We start from the raw sequence: 19956 nt of genomic DNA, 5'->3' as shown, positions 1-19956 counted from the left end.
GTGGCGATTTCAAAGCCACTGTAAATGCTCAATGCCTTATCGACACTTACCCTATGCCTCGACCTGAAGAATTGTTCACTAAACTTGCTGGAGGCCAGTATTTTTCTAAACTTGACCTGTCAGAAGCTTATCATCAACTTCCTCTCGATGCTGCTTCCCGGCAGTTTCTGGTCCTTAACACGCCTTTTGGCCTCTATCAATACCAACGATTGCCATTCGGGGTTGCCAGTGCCCCTGCTCTATTTCAGCAATTCTTGGAACAATTATTGCTCACTGTCCCTGGGTGTATAAATTACCAGGACGACACTGTTGTCACTGGCTCCACCACTGATGAAAATCTTCAAAATCTCCGCACACTTTTTCATGTCTTACAGACTGCCGGTCTTAGGTGTAATCTTCAGAAATCAAAATTTTTTCAGGCATCTATCACGTACTTCGGGGTTCAACTCTCTCGGGATAGTATTCGTCTGTTTCAGCAAACTGTCGCTGCGATCGATACCCTTCCTCGCCCTACATCTGTTAAGGAACTGCAGGCCTTCTTGGGGAAAATAGCATACTATCACTAGTTTTTACCATCTGCTGCTTCGGCAGCTCAGCCGTTGCATCGTCTGTTGCATAAAAAATTGCCTTTTCACTGGTCCATGTCATGTGATGCGGCTTTCCAGAAATTGAAGACTGTGGTGAAACAGGCCCTGTGCCTGGCTACTTACCGACCTGGCCAACATCTTGTTTTTGCCATGGGTGCCTCTCAATACGGGGTAGGTGCAGTCCTTGTGCACCGTTTTTCTGACGGTTCTGAACAACTCATTGCTTATGCCTCCAAAACGCTCATGGGTGCCCAACAAAAGTATTCTCAAACTGAAAAAGAAGCTTTGGCCATTATTTATGCTCTTCATAAGTTTGGTGTTTTTCTCTATGGATCCAAATTTCATCTTGTTATGGATCACAAATCATTCGTTTTCTTGTTTCATCCATTAACTTCACTTCCCGACAAGGCTGCACACTGCCTCCAGTGTTGGGCTCTTTACTTGTCTCGTTTCAATTATGAGATTCATTTCCAGCCGACGGCTCAACATGCGAATGCTGATGCAATGTCTCACCTTCTCATGGGTCCTGATCTGGCATTCGATATGGACGAACTTTTGTGTTTCCACCTGGATGTTGCCGAGCAGCGGGTTGTGGATGGATTCCCCATCACCGGGGACCGGCTGGCAGCTGCTACGGGTTCTGACCCTACCCTCTCCCGGGTTTTACACTGTATTCAGAAGGGTTGGTCAGATCGTCCATCCACTAAGACTTCTGATCCGTTGTGGAACTACTACGCTTTGCGTTACTGCCTCACGGTTAGGGATGGTGTTATCCTCCTTTCCACCGAAAATGCTTCTCCGCGTGTTGTGGTACCTGCGTCTTTGCGTGCTTCGATCTTGCGCCTCCTTCACCAAGGGCACTGGGGTGCCTCTCGCACAAAATCTCTGGCGCGCTGTCATGTGTACTGGCCCGGCATCAACTCTGAAATCGCACACATGGTCGCTGCCTGTGGCCCTTGTGCGTCACAGGCCGCCGCCCCGAAGTCATCTTTGTCACCGTGGCCTTCGCCTGAGAAGCCCTGGGAGCGTATTCATGCTGACTTCGCGGGACTTTTTTTAGGTACTTATTGGCTTCTCATTGTTGATGCCTACTCTAACTTTCCTTTCATTGTCCGTAGCACTTCGCCTATCACCGCGGCAACCACCATTTTCTCTTTGGAAGGCCTTCCCTCTACTCTTGTTACTGATAATGGTCCGCAATTTGCCTCTTCTGATTTTGTGGATTTTTGCGCCTGTCATGGCGTCATGCATGTCACAGCCCCTCCGTTCCATCCACAGTCAAACGGTGAGGCTGAACGACTGGTCCGCACATTTAAGGCTCAGATGAGGGAGCTCCTGACTTCTTCTGCTGAAGATGTGCTTCTCCAATTTCTGGATTCTTCCCGTTTAACCCCCATGGGCTGAGCTCTTACATGGCTGACAGCCCCGCACGCTACTTCATCTTCTGCGGCCTTCCACCTCATGGCCGTGGGTGCCTTCACTTGGCCAGTTCACCGTCTAAGACCTTGTTTGGGTACGGGGATATGGCAGGTGGCCAAAATGGAGTCCTGGCCGCATCTTACGACACCGTGGCCAACGCCTGTATGAAATCCAGATGGACACGGATGTTGCAGTGCGTCATTCGGACCAGCTTCAGCCTCGTGTGCTGGCAACGCCTGTTCCAGATTACGCTATACCACCTTCGGCTCTACCTGACACTTGGCATACTGGAATCTCTCATTACTCACAGCGCAGTCCTCTCACCATCACATCGGTGCCAGTACAAGAACTGACGCCACCAGGACACATGCCCATGCAGGAACCAAATGACCATCATCTGTCGGAGCAATTCTACTCGCCTCCTTCTCCTATGGACGTGGACACATCGCCCATGTCTCCTGTTATAACAACCGGACTTGCCGCAATGGGCAGATTGGTGCACGGGTCCCCAGCAGGTTCGACCCCCATGTCTCCTGTCATCTCGACCCGTTATCATCGGGGACACTTCCGTCCTTACGGGAAGCCTCCTCCTTGAGACTTTACGGCCATTCAAACAACACTTATGGACATTAGTAATCTACAGGTCACCTCCATCAAGACCTGTGCAAAAACTTCAGAGGGGGAAAAAGTGTTGTGACTCGCCGATCTTTCAAAGTGCCGCCGCGCAGTTACGCGCGTCCCCTACATGAGGCGCTGTCTGCCAGCCATGCAGCAGCAGCGCCGCCTAAGCGACCAGCCAGCCAGCGGCCACTAGGCTTGGACTCAGTTATGATTTGACTTTAAAGTGTACACACGTCTTACTCTGTTTACTTGATCTGTGACTTTCATGTATTGCGTCTTCCTTGAAATATATTTGTTCAACTTGAAGTTATTACACTTTGAGACCACATAAGTAGGTCGATTGTAAGATCATGCTGAGTTAATGAAAAGTAGAAGCTATCACATTGAATGAGAAACACCAGAAGATGGTATCCACAAGGAGGGGTTCTGTCCCCATTACTGAGGAATATAGCAGTGAACAAACTCATCAAAAAGTTAACTATTACATGTTACTTTTGCTAGTGATATTAAGATAATTTATTCATAGTAATGTTTGGCAAATCTGCTAGTACAATTAGAACAAAGGTACAATGTTGAGCACAGTGCAGAACTGGTGCAGAAAACAGGATCTAAGGATCAGTCCCAAGATTACTGTTGTAGTACCATTTGTAAGGAAGCATATCCGGAAAATACACTGAAATCTCAAGCTCTTTAAGAAACCTCTATGAGTAGAGGGAACAGTGAACTATCTAAGCATAATCCTAAATGTGCAACTACCTTGGACTAGATATACACCACAGTAATAAGATAAGTTATGGGGCTCCAGTATGGTGGAATAAAGTACAACAGAAGCTACCAGCTAAGGAGATTGGTAAGATCACAGACTGGCCTGCTTAGCCATGTTGTTGTTGTTGTTGTTGTTGTGGTCTTCAGTCCAGAGACTGGTTTGATGCAGCTCTCCATGCTGCTCTATCTTGTGCAGGCTTCTTCATCTCTGAATAACTACTGCACCCTACATCCTTCTGAATCTGTTTAGTGTATTCATCTCTTGGTCCCCATCTGTGATTTTTACCCTCCACACTGCCCTCCCATACTAAATTGGTGATCGTTGGATGACTCAGAACATGTCCTACCAACCGATCCCTTCTTCTGGTCAAGTTGTGCCACATATTCCTCTTCTCCCAAATTCTATTCAGTACCTCCTCATTAGTTACACAATCTACCCATCTAATCTTCAGTATTTTTCTGGAGCATCATATTTTGAAAGCTTATATTCTCTTCTTGTCTAAACGATTTTTTGTCCATGTTTCACATCCACACATGGCTACACTCCATAAAAATACTTTCAGAAAAGACTCCCTTTCACTTAAATCTATGCTCGATGTTAACAAATTTTTTTTCTTCAGAAACACTTTTCTTGCCATTGCCAGTCTACATTTTATATCCTCCCTACTTCAGCCATCATCAGTTATTTTGTTCCCTAAATAGCAAAACTCATCTACTACTTCAAATGTCTCATTTCCTAATCTAATTCCCTCAGCATCACCTGACTTAATTCGACTACATTCCATTATCCTCGTTTTGCTTTTGTTGATGTTCATCTTATATCCTCCTTTCAACATACTGTCCATTCGATTCAACTGCTCTTCCAGGTCCTTTGCTGTCTCTGATCGAATTATGATGTCATCGGCAAACCACAAAGTTTTTATTTCTTCACCATGGATATTAATTCCTACTCCAAATTTTTCTTTTGTTTCCTTTACTGCTTGCTCATTATACAGATTGAATAGCATTAGGGATAGGCTACAACCCTGTCTCACTCCCTTCCCAACCACTGCTTCCCTTTCATGGCCCTCAGCTCTCATAACTGCCATCTGGTTTCTATACAAATTGTACATAGCCTTTTGCTCCCTGTATTTGACCCCTGCCACCTTCAGAATTTGAAAGAGAGTATACCAGTCAATATTGTCAATAGCTTTCTGTAAGTCTACAAATGCTAGAAACATAGGTTTATCTTTCCTTAATCTATCTTCTAAGGTAAGATGTAGGGTCAGTATTACCTCACGTGTTCCAACATTTCTATAGAATCTGAACTGATCTTCCCCAAGGTCAGTTTCTACCAGTTTTTCAATTAGTATCTAAAGAATTCGTGTCAGTATTTTGCATCTGTGCCTTATTAAGCTGATAGTTCGGTAATTTTCACACCTGTCGACACCTGCTTTCTTTAGGATTGGAATTATTATATTCTTCTTAAAGTATGAGGGTATTTCGCCTGTCTCATACAATTTGCTCACCAGATGGTAGAGTTTTGTCAGGGCTGGCTCTCCAAAGGCTGTCAGTAGTTCTATTGGAATGTTGTCTACTCCCGGGCCCTTGTTTCGACTTGGGTCTTTCAGTGCTCTGTCAAATTCTTTATGCAGTATCATATCTCCCATTTCATCTTTACCTACATCCTCACCATCATCATCATCTTCGACATTTTCCAGCCTCTGGCTGGGTCTGTATGGAAAATAGGCCTCTCCATTGTCTTCTGTCTTGCCACCATCTTCGTCTTGGTCCAGTCTTCTCCTTTCTTCTGGATGCATTCCTCTACTCCTTTTAGCCATCTGTCTCTCGGTCATCCTCTTGGTCTCTTTCCTTCCAGTTTCATCTTGTGTATCCTCCTGGGTATCCTCTTCTCCTACATTCTCTTAACATGTCCATACCATCTCAGCCTTGATTTCTCTATCTCCTCCTGTAATGATTCCACCTTCATTGACTCTCTGATCCTCTCATTTCTTAACCTGTCTATCTTTGTCACTCCAATACTGTTTCTCAAGAATTTCATCTGACTAGTTTGTACTTTGCTTTACTCTCTTCCCTTCATAACCCAGGTTTCTGATGCATTTGTCAGGATCGGGTATATAACCGTTTTACTGATTTGGGGTACATGTTTGCTCCATATCAGGCTTCTGACACTCTTCCGAAATGCTTCCGCTTTTCTCCCCCGGTCGTTCGTTATTTCTCTGTCATTTTTTCCATCTTCCTGTATCAGGCTTCCTAGGTATTTGAAACTCTCTACTCTCCTCAATCATTTGTCACCATTTGTTATTCCAGTTGGCCCTCTCTCCTTCTTTCTTGTTGTGATAATCATCTCACTCTTACTTATACTAAATGTCATCCCATATTCTTGTACTCTTCATTCCCATACGTCCAACTGCTCTTATACTTCCTCCTCCTTATTCCCCCAAATCATCGGATCACCTGCAAATGCCATAGCTTTCATCTTCCTTTCACCAATTACTTGTGCTACTGTACTCATAATATCATCCATCACTACAATGAAGAGTAATGGTGAAAGTGTACTTCCTTGCCTCAAGCCATTCTTCTGATCAATCCAAGCTGGTCTCTCTCTTCCCACTTTCACACAGCTCACATTTCCATGGTACATTTCCCTTATCCTCCAAATAATCTGTTTTGCTACTCCTCTGTTCTCCAGGGTTTCCCACAGTTTGCTTCTACGTACAGTATCGTATGCTTTTTCAATGTCCAGGAAGTTCAGTAGTAGATCTATTCCATGTTCATAGTGCTGCTCCTGCAGTTGTCTTCTAGCAAAAATTGGATCCACCGTGGACCTTGATCTTCTCTCATTCTTCCTTCTAATTTTGCCCGAATTAACGCGTCCAAAATTTTCTCAAAAATCACTGTATAATGACTCATCAATGTTATCCCGCAATAGTTCTTGCACTCTTTTCTATTTCCCTTCTCAAATATCAGGACAATTATTCCCTTCTTCCAGTCTTCTGGGATCACCTTCTGTTTCCACACAATTTTCATTACTCAATATACCCATTGTATCCCCACCTCTCCTGCTGCTCTCACCATCTCTACACATATCTCATCCAGACCTGGTGACTTCCCTCCCTTCATCTTGCCCAATACCTCTTCCACTTCTCCCCATGTAAGGTCTTTTTCTATTTGCTGTTCCTCCTCTTTTTTCTCCTCGGCTTGTTCCTCTTCATCCAGGTCTCCATTTGGGTTCAGGAGTACTTCAAAATACTCCTTCCACATTTTCTTGAATTCCTCCTTATTCTCCACATCTTGTTCACTTTTGTTCACCATTCGAGCATAATCTGTCATACCGTTCTTCCTCTTACTTTTAATCATCCCACATAACACCTTTTTTGAACCTTCACTATCCTCCTCCATCATTCTGGTCCACTGTTCTATCCACTTTCTTCTTTCCTCTGCCACCACTCTTTTTGCTTCTTTCTTTCTTGCCTGATACTCTTTTCTTGTCTCTACTGTTCCCTTCTGGAACCATACGCTAAAGGCTATATTTTTCTTTTATACTATATCCTTTGTTTTATCATTCCACCAGTGTGTTTCTTTCCATCTCTTTTTTTGCTTGTCCCCCTACATATTGATTCTGCCGCACTTACTAATGTTCCCTTAAATCCACCCCATTCCCCTTCTACCATTTTTGGTTCATCCTTTGGGATGCTTTTCTTTACTACTTGTAGGTACTGCAGCCTGCTTTCTTCCTGCTTCAACTTCCGTAACCTTATATGTCTTTCTTGGTTTTCTGTCCCTTTATTACCCTTAGTCCCTCTCAAGTTCATTACCAGCAAATGGTGGTCGGTATCCAAGGTCTCTGATGGTATTACCTTAATGTCAATGATGTTCCTATTCATCTCACTATCGTACAGGAAGTAGTCAACTATTGACTTTCTCTTTAAGTCTTGACTGTACCAGGTAATCTTGTGGCTCTCTCTTTTCCTGAACCAAGAGTTCCCAATCAGCAAGCCATTCCTTTGACAGAACTCCAATAGCCTTTCACCTTCCTCATTTCAGCAGCCCCAACCGTCTGGTCCAAGCACACTTTCACAGCCTTATCTTTCTCCTCCAACATGTGCGTTTAAATCCCCCATTACTATCATATTCTTCCTTCCCATCTGCTTCTGCATTTCCTCTTCAAACTCTTGCTTCTCCTCAGAAGTGCAACCCACCTGCAGCGCATACACTTGAATTACCTCTATGGTCATCCCCTTGAGTGATATTTTGGTCTTCATCATCCTATCACTTATTCTCTTCACTTCCTCTTTTAATCCATCTCTTACTACTATTCAAACTCCATTTCTCTTTCCCTCCTGATTTCCACTCCAGTACAGCTGGTAGCCTTCCCTCAGTTCTCTCCTTCCTTATCCTTTCCATCTCGTTTCAGCTAACCCCAATAGGTCTATCTTCCTTCTTTCCATCATGTCTACCATCTCCTCTACCTTTCCAGTCAATGTTTGTATATTTAATGTTCCAAATCTTAGTCCTTGTTTATAGCCAACTCTTCATTAATTAAATCTATCCCTTCTGAGGCCCATTCTATTTTTGAAAGCAGAAATCATAATCCACTACTGCCTTGCTGGGCCTATCATAGCTTCACCAGAGCCTATTTAGCTGCCACTTTACAGGGTTCCTGTAGGACCTTCACAGCTACTGTGTCCCGAGGCACACACAGTCCTCACTGTACCTTGCTCCTACAGGCAATCCCCTACCTAATGCCATTGCTCATCTGCCACGACTTGGATGAGGGGTTGGACTTGTGGGAGGTATGTTCTCTTCCATTTCCATAATATTGCCCTTAAGTACATCGCCCTTGTATAGACCCTCTATATACTCCTTCCACCTTTTTGCTTTCCCTTCTTTACTTAGAACTGGTTTTCCATCTGAAAACCATAACAGGCAGAATTAGCAGCATACCAACTGCTGGGATGGAGACCATGCTTGACATTTGAGTTACACTTGAGGCAGCAGCAGGGTCAAACAGGTTAAAAACTTGAAATAACTGGAAACCATTAGGAAACCCAAAATCCCACACTAATATACTGAATGTGGTATAAATATACAACTGGTTAGGGAAATACCAACTGACTATACAATAACTTCCAGCTGCTTCATAAACCTTTCAAGGAATTAAATGGAAGCAGGGAGCAGTGGAAGAATGACTCTTAATATGGCTGGCTTACTGGAGGATCAAAAACAGATGGAGGTGCTGAGGTCAGGGTATATGGAGTACAGCCTAGGCTACAGAGTGATATCTCTCTATAGTGCTCTCTGGCCATGGTACTCCAAGTGGAAATATCTGCTGTAGCAGTAAGAGTGGAGGAGAGTTTCCATTGGTGCTACAAGGATTGTGGCATCTACATGCATTCACTAAGGTAATGGCAAGAACAAACCTATGTAGCTGGGTTAGGAGCTAGCACACAGAATATTGGACTAAGATCCAAAAACAGAAATATGGCAAGCTAATGATGCCAAAACCATGTTTCAAGAGAAGTTCTGTAATCCTGGGCTTGAACAGGAGAGAGAATAAATTGATGGTAGGACTCATGACTTGCCATGGGAAACATCTACACACAATGGGCACAGAGAAAGAAGTCCCTAAACGCAGATGATGTGATGAGGGAGTTGAAACCACACCACATTTAATCTTCCAATCCCACTGTTGTTTTGTCTCCCTGCATGAATCAACCAAACAATCACTATGTGGTGGAAGCAGGCACTCAGGTATGTCCTGACATATAGATCATGATGGAAACAAAGACATTGTGAGTAACATGTCATCACTGGTGCAAATGTTAACTTCCGGGCACAATGGGAAATACTGCATCAGTTACATCTGTGTGATTCCATTATTTCTTCAACAGTCAGTTGCTTTCATGGTGAAGACACAGGTGGATATTGTCAGACTTTTGTATTTTCATAGAAAATTAATGTGACAACTACACCAAGAATATTTACTGCAACAAATCTGCCACGAGAGACTTCGTGGTTAAACAAGACACATGCATTCAAAATATGAGCGGAGATAGCAGAGGATTATTAGCCGATTCTGTTTGTTGTCCTAGGTGGAGACATGAATGTAACATCAGACATGCCTCAAGGAAGTGTAATGGAATTGCTGCTCTTTGTCACACGTACATGATTTGCAATAAATGGTTGTAGCTCTGTCATAAGTTGATTGAGAAGGATCTATTTTTTATTTCTTGATGGTGGGGACTAGTTTTGGACACCTGTAACCATTTTCAAACCATCCATGCTGTAAGCATCACAAATACAGATGACAACCCATGTAAAGATTGTGCCCCTGCAGTAATCAAAGCGGTCTATGGCCAATTTAACAAAAGGAAAATACACCGCATAGGATGGATATTAGAGAATTCTAATGTCCATCCTACATGGAATATTTTGCCGTTGTTAAGTTGGGTGTGTTCTGCTTTGATTACTGTGTGGGCAGTTTCTGTACATGGGCTACTGCCTGTATTTGTCACACTTACAGCATGGATGGTTCAAAAATGGTCACTGGTGTCTGAAACTGGTCACTATCATGACATAAAAAATAGGTACTTCTCATTGCAACTTATGATGGAGCTACAACCATTTATTTCAGTTGTAAGACAAGTTGCAGACCTAGTTTTTACATACAGCATGCTGCAAGTTTGTAAATGATTTGTCAGATATCAACATATCTATGAACTGTCTTCAGATAATTCTGGTGTTGGTTATGGAAAAGAATTTTATTTTAAGAACTGTGAGGACATTAAAAAAATGTGCAAAACAAAAAGTACCTGGAGCAGTCGATGGAAGGCAACACTAGGCATACTAAATGTAGTGTAATGAACATACTTCTGTGCTTTGACTACAGCCTAAGTATTAAATCAAAAGTGCCAATAACATAACTTGCAAATCTAAACAATTTACACCAATACCATGACTATCAATCTAATGAATAAATGAAATTCAAACATAAAAATTTTATATTTACATAAAAAACATGGGCTGATAAGTAATTACCTTGAGGTAAAAATCCCAGGACAGATGACGAAAACTGAAGGAAGACCTAGGTATTGCACCTTCTACAAGATGAGATCAGCGGAAAAAGTATAGGGAATATGAATAAAATAAAAGATGCTAAAGTGAAGAAGAGCCAGCCTGTTTTGTGAAAGCAGTAAGAGAAAGAGCAGAGAGCAAGTCAGGGAAAGGAGCTGGATATGATCGATGCAGATAATGGGAACAAACTATAGGGTCATTGGTACTTTCATCCTATGGTTTTATATCAAGTAAGGTTCCTCTTAGAAGAAACACTGCAATCAGCCAAACTGACACTTAATGGGTTCTTTTAAAATGATGAAACAAGTAAAAGATGAGTAACAGTAAAACAGCTGTGAAAGGAGAATAAAATACAGTGAGGTGGTCGAGATATGTTGTCTGTAAGCAGCAGAGTCCCCCCCAGGGCTTGCAGTACGGCATGAGCCACACCTTCCACATCCAATTGGCAACCCCCAGCTGATAAGTTGGTCAAATCTATTAAATTGCATTACGAATTAAAAAAGTACCTTGATAAAAAGAACAGGAAGTTCAAAAGCTTAAAAAAAACAATCAATATGGATTCAGGCAGGTTTACCAGCTGCAGTGATTTGCTGCTTGGCCGTCATCAGCTAAGACTAAATTTAGTGAGTTAGCTTGTTTTCATGGTTCACAATGTAGCAACAAAACTGTGATACACTAACAAGAAATGTGCAACTGATGTGGATGTCACAAATGCAGTGAGGGAGCAACTTTTCTAAGGATGTGAACACAGGCCAAAACAAGGGTGTAAGAAAATTGTACATTCTTATTGAGATGCTCAAAAGAAATACTGTCATATAATTATGGATGCTTTTTATAGTACATAATTTATTTATGGTGGCCATGACATACCTCCATGAGTTGACAATAGTGTCATCTGCAGGTCAGGTCCTGGCATCTTTATTTCCAGTGTCTTTCTTGGTAGCTTCCTTAGCTAACTGGACTTCAAGTAAGCCTTTTCTGAGTTCTACATCTACATCTATATCCATGCTCCGCAAGCCACCTGACGGTGTGTGGCGGAGAGTACCTATATTGGTTCTCCCTTCTATTCCAGTCTCGTATTGTTCGTGGAAAGAAGGATTGTCGGTATGCTTCTGTGTGGGATCTAATCTCTTTGATTTTATTCTCATGGTCTCTTCGTGAGATATACGTAGGAGGGAGCAATATACTGCTTGACTCTTCAGTGAAGGTATGTTCTCGAAACTTTAACAAAAGCCCGTACCGAGCTACTGAGCGTCTCTCCTGCAGAGCCTTCCACTGGAGCTTATCTATCATCTCCGTAACACTTTCGCAATTACTAAATGATCCTGTAACGAAGCGTGCTGCTCTCCATTGGATCTTCTCTATCTCTTCTGTTTTGGAGTCTATAAGGATCTCATCAATATCCCATTACCACACACATGAAGTCAGCATCAATGAGTGGCAAGGGTAGACTGGGTTCACTTTTGTGGCACTTGTATCCTCTAGCTGGGGGAAGAATTCAGTGATTTGGATACTCCAGATGATGATGGACATGCAAAACACAGTTAAGTACAAGCTGTTGGTGTCTGATCCATAAAGAGTAACCCTTGGCTCTGTCAACAGGCTGCCAACAGGGCTTATCTAAAAAGCACCAATCAAGATTGATCCAAAATTGGTAAATCAGGACCGAGCCACAGCACTGATGGACCAGCCACTATGTAAGCCAGACTTCCATAACTGAAGAAGGATACGATAAGGACTTTGTAGAGCTATAAAAACATGGAACAATCCACACTCTTGGAGGTACTACTCAGGTAGCATAGGGTTTTGAGTTTTAACTAGCACTTCAGTAGGAGATAATATACATGTGAAATAGCACAGCTAGTTTGATGCCAAAACCTAGCCCCATAAAGTACTTCTTGACTAAACTAGGTATATCTTAGTGTTGTTAGAGCTCTTGGTGTAGATGAGCAGTTCTGCACTTGCAGACAGAAGCATGTAACAACATTCTGATAGTGATTAAATAGAAACCATGAGTATGGACCAAAGAGTGTGCATTTATACTATGGCACCCTGGAGATGGTGATCAACAACACTCATATGAAGAACTATAACAGCTACACGAATCATCAACATATTAAGTTGTTCAGACTACAAACCACACAGTCAACTGATTACTATTAAGAAGAGGGGATGCACTGTGAACAGAACCGAAGGGGGATCCCATTTTACTGTACATGAGCATAGTAAGAAGTGATTACTTACAACTTGAAAGGACTGATAACACAAAAAGTTTCAGATGAAAATGGGGAGGGGGCCACTAATGTCTACTCATGTAGAGTGGTAACAAAACACTAATGATGATGCCATATAGTATTCCAGCCTCTTTGAAAGACAAAATATCAATGAGATGTTGATGATGGGGACGTCAGGCAGGGCAGGAGGTAATGCATATCACTTGTACAGGAAATTTGTAAGGCAGATGAGTCTATAACTGTACATCAAATGAAGTATCTTCTCTGGTTTTTATATTAGGATAATTTGCTCTCCCTCCACTATGAGGGAGGCCAAGAAAGAGGGACCTCCTCAACACTGTACCAAAGTAATTATTAAACTGCTTGTTCAACAGAAATAATAAAAATCATCAATGCGTAAACACCTGGGAGTCTAGTCAAATTCAAACTTTCCTGTGCAGGTATCATTTAAAAACAAGATTGGCCATTATTGAATTAAGTGTGCTTTCTAGCGTCCCTCGAAGATCAGGGCTCTTTCACGGTCCGTGAAGGATAATGTAGGTCTATGTAAGGCAGGTGTCAATCAGGTTCATTATATTCGTAGCTTTGCATCAGCCAGACTGTCAGGACTGTTAAAAACTGTGTCATACAAAACAATACAGTTACACACAGTTGCAGCAGTAACTCAGTGACTGCATAACGTTGCTCTGATACTGGCCGGCACATGGAGTACAACAGTATGAAAATTTTGGTCTACAGCTCCAACTATTGCAACTGTGTTACAACAGAATCCATTGAAATTAAATTAGTTTGTGACCACAAAATATGGAAGGAAAAATTTGTTTGGATTCTGTATGGGCTGCTGCTCTTTTTCTACTGAAAATGTAACTCCTGTTCTCTATTATCATTGGCAGTGACATTAGTGTCAATTACATGGTCTATTTTTGGCAGGGGAAGTCTGTGTCTGTGCCGCCTCACTCACAGTGATTTTATATTGTTGAGTACCAGCAAATTAGGATGCAGTTAGTGCCTTGGAAATACAGCGGTTACCTACAAAAATATTGGCAGCTTTTGATGAATTTACCCACTGGATTACTGAGAGTTTTTTGACAAGGTTCAAGTCTTTACAATGTGATCTGTCCATCTTGGTGTCACCTGCTCTGAAATAGGGCTCTCCTAATTGGTGCCATTCTGCTACAGTAACACAACTCTCATGGAAACTGCTACACAGAGTTACCATATCTCAGATACATGTTCCTAACTATCAATCGTGAGTTCACAGCTCTGGCACTGATAGTGAAATCCCTGAATTGTCTGGAGGTTAATATGGTGCAGGTACTTTAGAGCACCCCCCCCCCCCCCAGCCCCCCCTTCCCCGATGACGATTGCAGTTTTGGGCACTTTAGACTTAGGTTAGAAGAGCAGAACGAATGGGATGTGTGCCATATTGAGAGACTTTCCCCTATGGCCTGAGCTACTGCAAAGTGTCAATGAAAAGGAGGAGGGGAACATCTACCTTGCTAAGAGCTGGCATGATAGTTATCCAAAATAGGAAGGAGTGAAATATAGGCAGAGAAGGGGAAAAGGGCAAGTAAAATTAGAGTCCACAGGGAGGCCAAGTCCAAATCAAGAAGATAAACTGTAAGTCAGAGGGAAAGTAATGTTTTCAGGGAGGAAACTACAACATAGGAATGGAAAAAATACTTGCAGTGGCTTGGGGTTCAATGCTCATAACACGAATGCTCACAAAAGTGTCAATAATTGCTAGTAAATGAAGACACTTCAGAGGCTAACCAACCACGTTGGGAGAGATCATATTTCTTGTGCCAAGTCTTGCAGGGTCTGCCAGTTGAAGGACAGGGAGTTGAGATTGAAAGTAAAAGTGCTCTTGCATAGCGCCCATTGGGTTCACTGCTTCAGACAACTTCTCCCTCTTTTTCTGTTTTAGCCCCACTAATCCCCCTCCTCTCCAAATCAATTAGCCTCCAATTACACTGTAAACTACACTATAATGAGCTCTCTGACTTGTTGACTGTTATCTCTGAGAACTGTTTTCTTTCTTTTTCAGCAATTTGGAATTTAAATCTTACCTGTTGCCTTTTATTTCTTGTCCAAGCCTTCAAAAATGTGTTTGTTAATTTTGGTTTTGAGTTAATTCCCTATTTCAGCTATAACTTCCATATCAATTGCTTACTCTCTATTTTCCTCAGCTAATACCTTGATGTAGGGTAAAACCAAATTTTGGGCCTTTGTATTTTTGTATACATGTATCAGCAATACTCCAATAACATACTACACATTCATCTAACTTCAGTGGTTTAAACTGACATATTCAATTTGCACTACATGGTCAGGAACACAGTAACTTTGACAGGAGTAAAATGTAGCTTTCAATAACAATCACATTTCGTCATGACCAAAGGAAGAAGATTGGTGTGCCTAACTGTTACATTAGAGCTAACGTAGAATTTTTTCTTCACAGCAACTCACACTGACAAATAGAGAAAGTTATAAATCTTTTCAGTTCACTTACACATTCATTTAACTTGTTCCAAATCCTTAGTGTACCTCATGATGAAGTGAACTGAACAAAGAAAAGGGGTGAGCTAATGAGAAGCTGAATCTGTGCATTGGTCTGGGAGAAATCTTGGGTGGTATAATTTGTAGCATAATGTCCACAAAGGGGAGGGATCTGTGTTTGGATTCTGGTGTCACATACAATCAACAGAATACTGTGGTGTACTATATTACTCTGAAAGAGTGATGTGTAGCCCTATAGTTGCCTTCCCGACAAATGATACCCATGAATGATAGAATTATATTATTATATAGGAGAGTGGAACTACTGTGAGAATATATTATTTATTTTCATGTTGTGAGCCTTGTTCAGGAACAATATGTGTCTTCAAGGTGGGATAGCAGTCACAGGAAATATCTGCATAGACATAATATCAATGCTCTGTGTATCACTGGCCTATGCTGGAGCTGCGGGTCATCTCAGAGTAAATGCCGTACAAAAACAATGACTGTATACACTTTGGAAGACAAATAAAGACTGTATTGTAATTAGTATTCAGAGATGTCACTCAGAATTGTCACACTGATTTTCACATTCATTATCAATACATATCTTGAAGAATTAAGTATTTGTTAAAGGAAGATTATTGTACTGAAATGAAAAGATATGTGACACAAGTTTATGAGAAGTGGCATCATATTTATTCAAGTAATTTAATGCTGTACTCAACCACGGTGTTCCAACATATACTGCATAACTCAGTGAAGAAGATTACAACTGATGCCTTCACAGTCAATCAGAGGCAATTATAAAATTTAGCATTCACTGCTTGAAGCGGATTTAAACTTCAAGAATGACCAACCAACAGGTGGACATTAAAATACACATGAGCATCTATATATAAATGGTAAATAACCTACTGAGAAGCTTTTGCAGAAGCACACTAACTGATTAAGAGTAACACAATCAAGGAACTCATTACTAATTATGTAACAAGCACAAACGGTAGGCTCTTCCCTGACTATAAAATAAAAGTACAGAAATTGTGCTGAAGAAGAAATCATTATTGAAATGAGACAGGCAGAAAACAAAAATTAGAAATGTTTATTACCTACAATAACAACAACATGTAAAAGAGAAAGAAACAACTTAAGTGCAAATATTGCAAAAATTAAGTAACACATTCTGGAAAGTTCAGTATTTTCGATTCTGCACTTACCCAGTAATGTGTCTGATGCATTTACTGATGCCTGAACAACATTGACAAGAGAGTTGATGATGTACAAGACCTGCAACAAACAAAAACAAAAATAGATTCATAAGATATTGCCTTCCAACAGTTTACCAAGTCATTAAAATATACAAATATATGACTTGACTTGAAGAAGTAAATAATGAAGTACGGTCACCAATATAAAATCATACAAAAGCACTGAGCAAACACATATTATCAAGTAAAAGGAATTATTAGCGTTTCTCTTTGAAAACGGATGATGATCATAAAATGAATGCATCTGATTAATAGCGACATTTGTTTCTAAGTTACATTCTGTACAAACACAAACAGTTAATAATTCCACCAATGCTCCTTTTATCTAATATGGCTAGTAACAACATGAATATTTAAATCAGTTCTATTCTAGAAATAGCTGCAACTGGCACATTCCAATAACCACTACAGACTGTACAGCCACATCCAAAACTGATCTCTCTCCTTCAAGCAAAGTTGTCTTCCTCCTACTTTTTAATGTTGGGTTATTTAGACTACAATAGAAACTTTAAAGACATTGAGGAAAATATGCTCTCTGTTAATAATAGTAATGATTAAATCAAGGATAAATCAAGAGACCTTCATATAGCGAAATCAAATTGAATCCAGGAATGTTTACAGTGAGGATGAAATAAACTAAACAAACAACATAAATTAAGAGGAAAAATAGTACAGTCAATCTTACTTACATAATAATTCTGTAAAATTAGAAAGATACAAAATGGCTGCCAGTACTTTTCACAACAACACTATAATGATTATGAGGAAAACATAAATTACAGGCTGCAAACCATAGCTCATTAACACTTGCTGCCATGATTCTGAAGCCACCGTCAGTTCTCTTAGGTGGTCGGCTAGGTTGTGATGGCAAAATACAAAGAATACGGGAAGCAAGCATGGCTCACTCTCTGCAGAATCCTACCATAGTTGATTATGGATATCTGGTTTAGAGCCACTGAAGGTATACTACATAGGCTTACGTGAGTCTAGATCTCTCAACCTCTGCTATCTGGCCGAGAATTGTAGTGTCCCCCTCAGAATGCCAGGTTTGCAGTAAACAAAGTAAGCTGTTAATCAGGTAGTAGAGTAGATGTGGCATACACATGGACACTTTTTAGGTTAGAGGAACTTTTCCTTTGGGTCAATAATCAACTGCTGGCCGAAATCAAAGCTAAATCAGCCACATTTCTCTCATAGAACATTCATCCTTGCAGGTTGAAAGGGGAAGATGGTAATGTGATTAGTAAACTGCAAGACCATCCATGGCAAGGTCCCAGAATTGGCACTGTTTGTTAAAGGTGATAATGCTCACGTTGTATTGAGAACAGAAAGTTGGCTGAAACCAGAAGCAAAAAACAGCAAAATCCTACATATAGATTGGAAAATATAATGGTAAGGTAGGTTTGACACATATATTGGCAGGAAGCATATTTACTTCTGTGAAGAATTCAGTGACTCTGAGAGTCCAATTTCAATGATAATAGGTGTGATTTATGTAAAATAACTCCAAAGATAAAAAAAGTATTTGCTGCTGTCATTACTCTGTGCTCAGTTGTCTTCAGTTAATTTTAATAAAACCAACTGATAATAATATTTAATATTTTATGAGTGTTACACTTAAGGGTGAGAAATTGAAAATTTATCAGGTTAAGGGCCCATGTTTGTTTTAAAATAGAATTTGTAATGAAATACCTTGTCATGAGTGGACATTCATTTTTGATATGGCAACTGAAGTGGCAAAATATCGTATTCCTTTATTTGATGGAACAAATGTCAGCAACTGAAAATTCAGAATTGAAACTCTTCTCGAGGAATGGAACTTTTACCATTTGTGCAAGTGAATTATCTCACAAAGGTGGATTTTGCTGAAGGAGAGGTGGACACACAGTGTGTCGCAAAGGAAACACAACTGACTGAACTGACTAAACAATATCAGAAATTTAATCCTCATCTTATTCAATGCATAGACAATAGTAACTTGGAATATGGGAAATATAAGGCACTCTCTTTCGATTTATGCACATCTCTGTGCTACGTGTTTGAAAGAAAAGGAATTGCAAGTCAACTTCTGTTGAGAAAACAGTTGTTAACTATGAAATCTAATGCTTCAAATGATGTGCTAATTAATCACTATCTTAACTCTGACAAACTTATTTGAGATTTACATATGACTGGAGCTACTGTCAAAGAAAGAGACATTGTATGCCATCTACTTTTAACAATACCTGCAGAATACAATTTAGAGGTCACTGCAGTCAAAATGCTCTCAATGAAAGATTTATGCTGAGCTTCATGAAAAACAGGCTACTGGATTAAGAGTCAAAGTGGGAGGTAGTCATCAGGAAAAACAAAAATGAAGACACACCACCACCACTGATGGCTTTTCAGACTCAATGGTGTCAGAAAAAATTTGTCAGGTGCCAGTAAAACAAGAAATAGGGAACTCATTCAACTTTACTCATCATTGCTGTGGAAAGCCTGGTCGCAAAAGGGCTAACTGCAGGGTTAAGTTATCAAACCAGAACTCAGGGACCAGCAGTTCAGTGGTTGTGGCTAAGTTAAAGAGAAAAATGGTATTTGTTTTGCAGCATCAAGTGATAGTCAATCAGTCAAGAACATAAACTGGTTCTTGGACTCTGGAGCAATGGAACATTTGATTAACAGTGTAGCGGCACCACACTCTAGGATAGGAAAAGTTAGTTTCGTGCAATATTCTGAGCACAAGTTACAGCCAGGTGCGAGCCGGATTGCAGTGAGTTACGCATACCAACAATTGTGAAGTAGAATAGAGACCACAGGGCCGTCAAATTGCTGAAAGAGTATACATAGTGGTTTTGCATGTCACAAATCACAGGCAGAAGGGGCCCACTGGCCAACCTAGCATGTTATGAGTACGTGACACAAAGTGACGTGTATGGCAAAACAGAGGCGCACAGTCGCGTATAAATAGGTTTCTAACGAGATTCATTCAAGTGTGGCAGCTCTCCTGGACGGCAGGGCATGTCACACTACCAGCTACACGCAGCAGCAGATGGGGCGCCAGCGTTCCAGTCCACAGCGGGTCGCTGGTTTGACTCTCTGAGGCTGACGCGGGGTCCATAGCCAGCCAGCGGCGGGCAACTTTTTGGCTCACTACCTCTTCCCGCTACACTTGGTCATCCTGATACATTCAGTGGCAAAAGTAGCCACTACAACAATAAAACACCTCCCACTCATTTAAAGAAACTGGAACAACGAATTAAAGTTAAAGTAGCTAAGACAGGCAATTTTCTTGAGGCTAAAGTAAAATGAGAAATTAAAGTCATAGTCTTATAAGAGGAAAGGAAATTCGGATAACAATCAAAGATGTTTCATCTGTACCTGATCTTAATTATAATATGCTGTCAATTAGAAAATTGGTTTTATTACCAAATTTAAAAAAGCTTAATGTTTAATTAAAAAGGGAAAAGAAATAATTGCCATTGCAAATAGAAATGAATCTCAGCT

General features: G+C 40.9%; 1 protein-coding gene across 4 annotated transcripts in view; it reads right to left on the bottom strand.

Moving 5' to 3' along the window:
• Positions 1-19956, bottom strand: part of LOC126473954 (protein pigeon) — a 500491-nt gene that overhangs the window by 370382 nt on the left and 110153 nt on the right. For all 4 annotated transcript variants that reach the window (XM_050101320.1, XM_050101319.1, XM_050101322.1 and 1 more), the window contains exon 3: positions 16420-16489. In XM_050101320.1, coding sequence (XP_049957277.1) covers positions 16420-16489 — 70 coding nt within the window. The remainder of the gene's footprint in view (positions 1-16419; positions 16490-19956) is intronic.

The sequence above is a fragment of the Schistocerca serialis genome, chromosome 4 (genome assembly GCF_023864345.2).
Source record: "Schistocerca serialis cubense isolate TAMUIC-IGC-003099 chromosome 4, iqSchSeri2.2, whole genome shotgun sequence".
NCBI classification, from domain to species: Eukaryota; Metazoa; Arthropoda; class Insecta; order Orthoptera; family Acrididae; genus Schistocerca; species Schistocerca serialis.
The sequence above is the reverse complement of the archived record's forward strand: the minus strand, read 5'-3'. Positions and strand labels throughout refer to the sequence as shown.